The following is a 9,298-nucleotide window of genomic DNA, read 5'->3' as shown; positions in this document are numbered from 1 at the left end:
AGAGAGAGGCGAGATCAGCATAAGGACCGAAGGTCCTGGCTAGTATTAAAGTGGTTGTAAGGGTACGACCTCAAAATCACCATGAAACACCAAACAATAAAAAGTACCAAGTTTTCGTGTTTTGTTTTCTACTTGTGCTCATTGTATGCTATGCTACATGTTTCTTTTTAGTACCAGGGCCGTTGTGAATGTCATTGATGACACAACAATTGTTTGTCGGAAAAAGCAGAGCAGCAGTACCCAAAATTTGTTTGATCATGTTTTTGGCCCTGGGAAAAGCAATGAAGGTGTGTTTGAAGGAAGTATCAAAGGCATTATTAATTCTCTTCTGGAAGGTTTCAATCGCTGTGGCGAGGGGCTGTCCATAAACCGCGTGGACAGATGGGAGGGTGGGAGGGGAGGGGGGGGGGGTCCTCAGAAAGTCCACGATTGTCCACGAGGGGGGAGGGGTTTTTCCACAATTCCACGTGGACACTAAGCTAAACGCTCTCGATTCCGGCTCGGTTCATTCCCCAGCGCCGCGCAGCATCGCTGGTTCGGCTCGCGGGCGCTGGGGCTGCTCGACTTGCCCGCCGCCTGCCCCTCCTCCTCACCTCTCCTCCTTCAGTCATTGTTGACGTCACTTGTCGTGTCCGTCCGTGCAGGAGACAGCGGGCAGCTGGAGTAGCGTTTTTCGTATGTAATCGTCAGGCGTGTATAAATCTAAACGATTACGAATGTTTTTGAAGAAAAAGAAACCTTGAAACAATAAACATTTTGAAATTTTCTTTCGATACATTTTTTGTGCCAATCTATGCATATTTCGGATTTTTACGGCAAAACATGAAAAGTCCACGTGGGGAAAAAAAATGTGTCCACGTGGTTTATGGACAGCCCCATATATGATCGTACTAACTTCCCCCAGGCAACAATGGCCACTTTTCGCTCGACACTATGCCTTAGGCCATGCGCATTTTCTTGCCCGTACTTCCACGAACAATAAGACAGTCTCTTGCAACAAAGTGCGAGCCTACTTATTACTTATTTGGTACTATATTTTTGCTGAGCGATTAGCGAAGCCTATTACTCGAGTAATGATCAAAAAGTATCGCGTTTGCTTGTCTGTCTGTACGCACGATTATTCAAAAACGTGTTTAAGCTAGAAGGCTCTGATTGTTATTGTAACTTTGTATCATAACAAGCAGGCCCGCCCTTCCGCCAAACGAAGTTGCCAGCTCCGCTTTGCTCCGCCGGCAACTCGGCAGGGGCCGGGCCTGCTTGGCCTGCCGGCGGCCTGCCGCCCGACCATTTCTGTCACGCGATTTGCTGAAGAACATAATCGAATGATGCAGCGGGCCTTCGGCCCGCTTAAACCCGTCGTCTTTGAGTTTACCCCGTAGACACGAGAAAGGGATGTAACGGTGAAGCACCGCGACTACAACCCACCCTTCTGCTTAGAAAACGTTTTTTTTTTTTGGGGGGGGGGGAATTTCTTTCCTATTTTGCGGTTTTTAGGCCTTTTTCTACAACTAGGTAGATGTACGCCAGACCACGTCTCGCGTAACAGGCTTCGCGATATCTCACGAAGCAATGTTACGCTGCGACGCGCCTGGCATACAATAGGGTATTGGTCTAGAGCGCCGAGCGGAAGTAGAAGAACAAAAACGGAAGATGGAAATGGCTCGCGGCGCGGCGGCGCGCTCCCCCACTCCCGTCCGGGAGGGGAGGGGGCGCTGCCCGGGTGGCCGGGTGGGGGCCGGGCCGAGCGGAGCCGAGCGGAGCCGAGCCGGAGCTCGGGCCGCGCTCGGCTTCGGCTCGTGGGCGGACGTTTTGAGTATGAGAAACGTAGATGCGGTTGCGCGCGGAGGCGGTGATTGCTTCTGAGCGAAATTATAAAGGATTTCCTTTTGCGTGACAGGTGAAAGGGCGAAAGCGTTCTACATTTGCGTTTGTATGTGCACCAAAATAAGTTGTGACGTATATAAATGTTAACATATCTTCAGTTTTCAAATAATTTATTTTATTCTGGCGGCTAATGCTGGCTTTGCAGCTTTGCTAGTCTTGTTTGCCCACTCATTTTTATTAGGAAACGATAGATTTAAGCGTTGTCAACTCAAAACTTTTGCACAAGTGTTAAAATTTTTTTCTTTTGTTCACACTGATAAAAATACTCATGTAATAGTGACTTGGTTTTCTGCCAAATACTGGCAATGATGATGAGAGCGAAATCCTAACCTCATCGATTTACAACTTTTCAAAGGAATGGAGGTCTCTCCCCATTATCATTGTCAGTTTATCACACTTGTTTGAAAGTCACATCTTAAAATATTACTTTGTGTCACTCCACAGTCAAGTTGAGCATGACATCACACATATCAGACGTTAACTTTTGCTGGTCGCACACACACATACTCACACGAGTACATAAATCATCTTTACAGTCAGTAGTATTTTTTGTACATGTTTCAGTTTTAAGATGTACTCTTACTTTGTCAGCAGTATTTATTAATGCCACCAGTGTGTCAACATCGATATTTAATCTACTTATTCGTCCCAGACAATATTACAAATGGTGAGTCTGAATGTATTTTCTATTTAATGCAATGTTTTTTTTTGAATGATTACTCTATTCTCCATTCATCAGGAGTGGTGTAACAAAAACCCGCCTTGCTGGCGTTCCCAGCTGTAGCTGTTACACAAAGCACATTCGTACGAGTTGGGCAGGGCTTCAAGACACCCATTCTGGTCTTGTGAATTTGGGTAACACCTGCTACATAAATTCATCTCTTCAGGTACAAATGTTTGTGCTAGTTCTTCTCTTTCTTTTTATATATGTTAATTATGTGTTTTTAAAAATTGTTTTCAGGCGCTGTTTCATGTACCAGCATTTGTGGACTTTCTGGAGGGGGACAGGCAACATCGGAAAGAGTGTCGCAGCCTGCTTGGTTGTGTTATTTGTACATTGTACAGGACACTGGTGAACATGCGTTCGCAGGAGGTATTCCGCCCAGTTGGAATTGTGAGCCTACTGTACAGTGAGTACTTTTTACAAAGTTGTACTTGTATCCATCTTTAAAAATGTAATTACAAAAATTTTCTCATGACATATTTGAAGAAATCTGCAAAGGTAAGCTTAAGGTGGGGAATGAGGAGGATGCCCAGGAGTTTCTTACAAATGTTCACCAAACCATCCAGACGGACCTACTCAAAAGAGTAACGCTGAAGGGTCTCCAGTAAGTTAATTTTTTATAATCATGCACATTAAAAGTAAAGAAATATTTCCCTTTTACATATCATTTTCTTTTATTTCTTTTATTGTTTTATCAGGCCAGACTTTTGCACTGAGCAAACTACAGCCATGGGTGAAATTTTTGGTGGATGGCATCAGACCACTGGTAAATTTGGGAATGTTCCAAATTTAAATCCTTATGACCATGAGATATAATGTGATTGAAATTTTGTCCTTTTTTTGTATGGTAGATGAATGCCAGTCATGCAAGCACCAAGCAATCACATACAACCCAATCAGTGACTTATTCCTGACCTGTGAGTTGTCCATTCAGGTTGCTGTGGACAAACTACTCACACAGCCAGAAGTCATTGGGGAATTTTCCTGTTCCAAGGGTTGCAAGAATACTTCTTGTTACAGGAGTACAAGGGTGCACTCCCATCCAAAAGTTTTGAAAGTAGTTCTGAAAAGGTTGGTGCAATTAAGATTTTAGTTTTATCAAATCAGATACATATGTTGTCCTTTCAGTACATGTCAATTTTTCCCACAGATTCAATGATAGGGGAGAAAGAATTTCCCTCCCTGTCATTTTAAATAATAGGTTAACAGTTGGTGATGCCAAGTACAAATTTCTATCATGCGTTGTCCACACTCAGCTGGGATCTGGGGGCCACTTTCTTGCCCTTACATCATGTCCTAATGGGACTCTCACTCTCTTCAATGACTCTGAAGTAAGATTTACCAATTTCCATCATACTGAATGTACTTGCTGACTGCCTTATTTTATTCTTGATTTTGCATAGATCACAGAAAAGTGGAGTGGGTTGGAGAGTCCATTAATCCAACGTGGAGTCTATGTTGCGTTCTTCCAGCTGCAGAGTGAAGTAGTAGGTACACACTTTTTCAACTGGTTTTAAAAGATGTAGAATGTACATGCCTGTCTTTGTTTTCAGACTGGGACTATGAAAAGACCTCTTGATAAAAGTCCTTCTTGCAAGAGTCCATTTCACAAGAAATTTCAGGCCAATATCATAAAATTCATAACAGCCCACGGAGGAGAATCCCTTTTGAAAAGAACGTTTTCAAAGCAAGTAACACGTTTTCCCCTAAGAAAAGAAAATTTCCTAAGCTGTTGGGGTTACATGGAAGAACTAAAGACATTGACTCTTTTCTGGCAAAGGCAAGTATTTAAAGTTAGCCTACTGCTGTCCAGTAATTACTTGATATTATTTTGATTGCAGCAATCAATGTCACTTATCCTAAAATTTTCCATTTTATGAATATATTTCATGTTTTTGACAGCCTCTTCAGAACAATGAGAGCCCAACAGAAGAAGAGCTTGTACGTTTGACTACTTTCAATTCCACTTGTTCAAGAGCGGAGCATGTTATAAATTTAATCAATTTTTTTATGTGTTCAGATTACTAAAACTGCTGTGGACAGTTGTGCTGTTGGTTCCCTTACTGTGACTTTCAATAATCGAAGAAGAAAATCCAATTCATTGAAGGATGCTGTAAGTCTGCATTCTATCTGCCTTGCATTTATCTAGCTTTTCTTGCTCAAAATGTAATGTATTAGTGCTTCATTTTGTTACATTTATTTGTCTAGGAATTTGAATCTCCCACATGTGGTAGTCAAGATTCTACTGTCACTGCTAAGGTGACACCTGTGAAATTGAAAGTGAATTCTATTAACCTTCTTGAAAATATTTGTAGTTCTCAGGAGGTATAATGTCAGTTATGCACTCACCTTGACTAAGTATTCTTTTTTTATTGCTAAATGAAAATTATTTCTCAACAGGAGTCTGAGCAAGATGAGCGGGTAAGCCAGGGCAGCAGCACGGTGACTGCTATAGTGACACCTTTCAAGTTGAAAATGATACATACATCTGAATGTTTGAGCCAGGGCAGCAGCACGATGACTGCTACAGTTACACCTTTCAAATCAGAAATGAAACCTGTATCTGACTGTGTAAGCCAGGGCAGCAGCACGGTGACTGCTGTAGTTTCACCTGTCAAATTAAAAATGAAACCCGTATTTGATTTTCGGAGCCAGGGCAGCAGCACGGTGACTGCAGTAATCACACCTATCAAAATAGGAAAGCAAACTATCTCTGAGGAGGAGGAGCAGCATAGTTTTTATGAAAATTTTCAGATTATGCTATCCATCAATGAACCAACTGAGCCAGATGACATGCTATTGTATTCACAGGTAAAGTCACTTAGCTTCAGTTTGTATTACTAAGTATGAACATTCTCCTCTTCTGATATTAATTAATTAAAACTTCCTTCAAGTAGAACTCCACTGCTCATGAATCTCCAAAATCCCAAATGGATAATGATGATTTATTTTCCCAAAATGGGGAGGATGGTTGCATGACAGAGCATCCATTCTTTCCCGAAGAAATTACATATCTGGAAGAAGATGTACCTGATGTATGTTTGGCATTGAATGCTATGCATTCCCTTGAGGTTTTATTTTGTTTCCATAACACTCCTAATACTATCACTCACTTTATTTACAGATGATAGATGAGCAGGAATTCCGTGATGCTTTCCCCTTTAAACGTATTATATTGACCAGTACAGACGTTCCTGGATCAGATCTACCATATACTGAACTGTGCAGAAACAATATCAAGGACTTAAGCAATTGGCTTAAGTTAAGGGGTGTACCAAGTCATGGAACTAAGGGTGAATTACTCAAAAGGTTATTAAATATTATGGTATTGTGTTTAAATCTAGTTGTAGACATCTCGTCTTAAGAACAATATGTATTCTTTCTTTTTGACAGAGTTCAGGCATGTATGGATGTGGGGGAGGACAAAATTCTAGATCCAGGTGCTGGTGCTGGAATATGGTATGACAAAAAGAAAGAGATGATGTCTACACAGGCAAGTGTGGAACAGTATGTTCTTACTGCTTTCATAAAAAAATTTCACAGTCGATGTGTAATTTCTGTGATATTTCCTTTTTTTTTGTCTTAGGCTGCTTCACGACTTCATAGCTCAGCTTTGTTCCCAGAGAAGGGATGGGAGCCCTTTCCTAGCAGAGATTTACCTCCCAATTTCAATTTTGGTAGTGTATATTTTTACCTTGTGGAAAGTATGCCGCAGTACGAAAATCCCCTCACAGTCAATTCAGATGATGAATTAATAAATAGTGAAGAGGAGGATGCAGATTCTGATAATGAAGAAATTATAGAAATTGGTGACATTTTTGAAGATTTCAACAACCAAGCTGCCCTGAGGAGCAAAAAGATTCGCAGAGGACTGCAATTTCTTAAAAGTGGTCATATTAGAGGATTTGTTGATTGCCTACCTGATCGATTCCACTTCTTTAAGGCGCATGTAAGGGCGTCCATGGAACTGAAAGCATACTGGGTAAAGGCAGCTGTCTCACAAATTTCAGGAAATATTCTGAGATGTGAGTGTCACTGTAGAGCCAGCCGGCTGGGTAGATGCAGCCATGTCAGCGCACTGCTGCTATTTATTTTACAGCACAAACACCTCAATGGTGATAAAGGTAAGGTCTCCATTCTATGTTAACAACATTTCCTTTCTTTTTTCAGCATTTTTAGGTGAAGTTTAAAGAAGCAAAAGTTGTATTGGCTATATATTGCACATAATTATTTTTTTTCATCCACTCATTTAAATCAATTTTATTCCCTTTAGATCTCACTCTTAGTGAATGTTGCTGTCACTCCATTATCCTCATTGACAATGTCATCTACTCATTGTGATCAATTTCATTTCTTTAGGTGTCACTCATTGTAAGCTGGTTGTCACACCATTCCGATTGACAATGCCACTTTGCATGTCAATTTCCTGAGTGCCGATTCTGATTTCTTTTCATCTTGTCATCCTAATCCATTCGTCTTTGTTCAGGTGCCACTTACTTGTCATGTACATATTCTAGGTGTTCATCATTTTTCATTTTAGAGTAGGTTTTATGTCATTGCGTCATTCAATAGGTGATAATCATTTGTATTTCTATTTAGGTACATTTTACTCTTTTCAGTTTATTCGCCTCTGGCTATTCATCATATCCATCATCATAATATTCAGCACATATGTGGCAATAATTACTGAAACTGTTTATTTTAACACTTATTTTTCACAAACTGTTTACTGCTTTGCTTATATTGCTCCCATTTGATTTTGTTGTTGTTGTTTTGTAAGTGGGTTTGGTTTTGGGTACTTGTATAAATACGTACAGTAATTGGTATAGAATTGTCATTGTTTTATTTAGATTTTATTGCATGGCAAATTGTTCCTGATAACATGTAGTATATGTGGTACAATAAGTAGTACTTTCTAGTGCACTATGTAAGGCACATTTTGCTTACATAACTGGAAGTACTTCTTACAACATGTAATAAAAATTTAACAGGTGTTTGCATGACCATGACAATCCCTCCCTTAGTTTGGTTAATACTAATCATTCCTTTTAGTCAACTTTGTAGAAGTAGTTCGCTCCTAATATACAACCGCCAATGTACAGTTTATGAAAAATAAAGAAACATATTTAACCAAAAACAATTTGTTCAATTTAAGAAACACACATTCCTGCACTCATCTACATGAATTCATCTTCTTCTGGGTTTCTACGGGAAAATTTTTTATTATGAATTCTATTAGGGTTAAAGTTTCTGAGGAACGCTACAACGTATATAATATTTGACCACTGAGAAATCATATTGATAGGGACAACGCCTTGCAAAATTTTCCAGTCCTTTATATCCGCAATGGCATGTTCTACATATATTCTTGCTGCCGCAATGGCCTTGGTCAATGTTTCTTCTTCTTCAGTGAAGGTTTTCCTGTCTCCAAGAGAAGGCGGTTTGTAGAAGTGACAGCCCTTTGCCTGCAATTCTGCTGTGAGCTCGTATCCTCTGTCTGTCATAACACCATCACCTTTATCTAGCATGTCCAGGAGTCCACTCTTCATAATACTTTCTTTATCAGATGTGGTGCCTTCATACGCATCAGAGCAAAATATTGTAGCTCCATGTGAGGAGATTCCAACAGCAACGAGGAGCACATTATCTTTCTTGTAGTTGGAATAAGTGTTCCCCTGCTGCTGGAAATTTGAGGGAGTCTGAAGGAATATGGACATTCCATCCAATATTACTCTTAAATTCTTGAAAGGCTTCATAACCTTTGGCTGACCTTTTCTCTGGTGTGCAGCTGATACAAACATGATCTTCTGCATTGATTTGAAAGTCAGGTAGACAAGTTGAGTCATTGCATAGCAAATACGATAAGCATATGATGGATCAATGCCAAAGAGAAAGCCCAGTTCTTCGCCAGGGTATCCCCGTCTGAGCCTAAGTAACATCATAAATAATCTGTCTCTACTTGTCAGAGTTGACTGAATTGTTTTAGTAGGTGTGGTATCACTATACTTCAGTTTCAGAGATCTGATAGCATCATCACCACCAATAAGATTGAACAGGGCTTCAAAATCATCAATACTAAGTCCAGTGAAAAACTGAAATCTATCATCTGACTTGCACACCTCATAAGAAATTACTTTAGTCTTCTGAGTTTTTCTTGTGTCAACCTCCTTTACTGTCTGTGTGGATGCATCACAAAACATTTTCTGTAGACAACAAAAGAAACACATTTTATTTCACTTTACAAGTTATGCTTGAAATCATGATTATATGGTTTATCTGTGACATTCTCACCTCTTCGGTTTGCGTTGATCTTTGTTTTCTTGGGGGTTCAGGATCCAACATGGTAATGTCTGGAGAACTAATTACCTGTAATATTAAAAATAGTACTTCAATAAATGCAATCCAGAATTGCTTTCCAGTGTTTCAGAGAGATATATATACAAAAAACCAAAAATAGTAGCTATAACGTTATAAAATATTTGAATGCAACAATTAAAGACTTGAAAATAAAAGTGATAAAAATATATGACTGCGTAGCATTTGAATTTAGTATGAAAGTATAGGGACAGGCCTGTTGAAACATGAATTGGTTTGGATTTAATACTTGTCTTTGCTTCTACCACAGCTATCACCTGCACATCAAAGCCATGCACGTGGAACAAAGGTTCTCTCAAGAGAGATCCTTCAGTT

General features: G+C 39.9%; 1 protein-coding gene across 1 annotated transcript; it reads right to left on the bottom strand.

The window, feature by feature from the left end:
- Positions 1–7,744: 7,744 nt before the first annotated feature.
- Positions 7,745–8,950, bottom strand: LOC127750099 (uncharacterized). The gene is made up of 2 exons (XM_052270656.1): positions 8,900–8,950; positions 7,745–8,811 (listed from the first exon to the last, which is right to left on the bottom strand). The coding sequence occupies exons 1-2, from the start codon at positions 8,948–8,950 to the stop codon at positions 7,786–7,788; spliced, it is 1,077 nt and encodes a 358-aa protein (XP_052126616.1). The 3' UTR covers positions 7,745–7,785.
- Positions 8,951–9,298: the final 348 nt, after the last annotated feature.

This window comes from Frankliniella occidentalis, unplaced genomic scaffold, assembly GCF_000697945.3.
Source record: "Frankliniella occidentalis isolate FOCC.00 unplaced genomic scaffold, Focc_3.1 Scaffold133, whole genome shotgun sequence".
NCBI classification, from domain to species: Eukaryota; Metazoa; Arthropoda; class Insecta; order Thysanoptera; family Thripidae; genus Frankliniella; species Frankliniella occidentalis.
The sequence above is the reverse complement of the archived record's forward strand: the minus strand, read 5'-3'. Positions and strand labels throughout refer to the sequence as shown.

Bases quoted from the DNA above. Each gene is read 5' to 3' on its own strand.
- LOC127750099 (XM_052270656.1), bottom strand. From the start codon at position 8,950: ATGTTGGATCCTGAACCCCCAAGAAAACAAAGATCAACGCAAACCGAA. The intron at 8,812-8,899 runs GTGAGAATGTCA...TGTTGTCTACAG, and splicing joins GATCAACGCAAACCGAAGAG to AAAATGTTTTGTGATGCATC.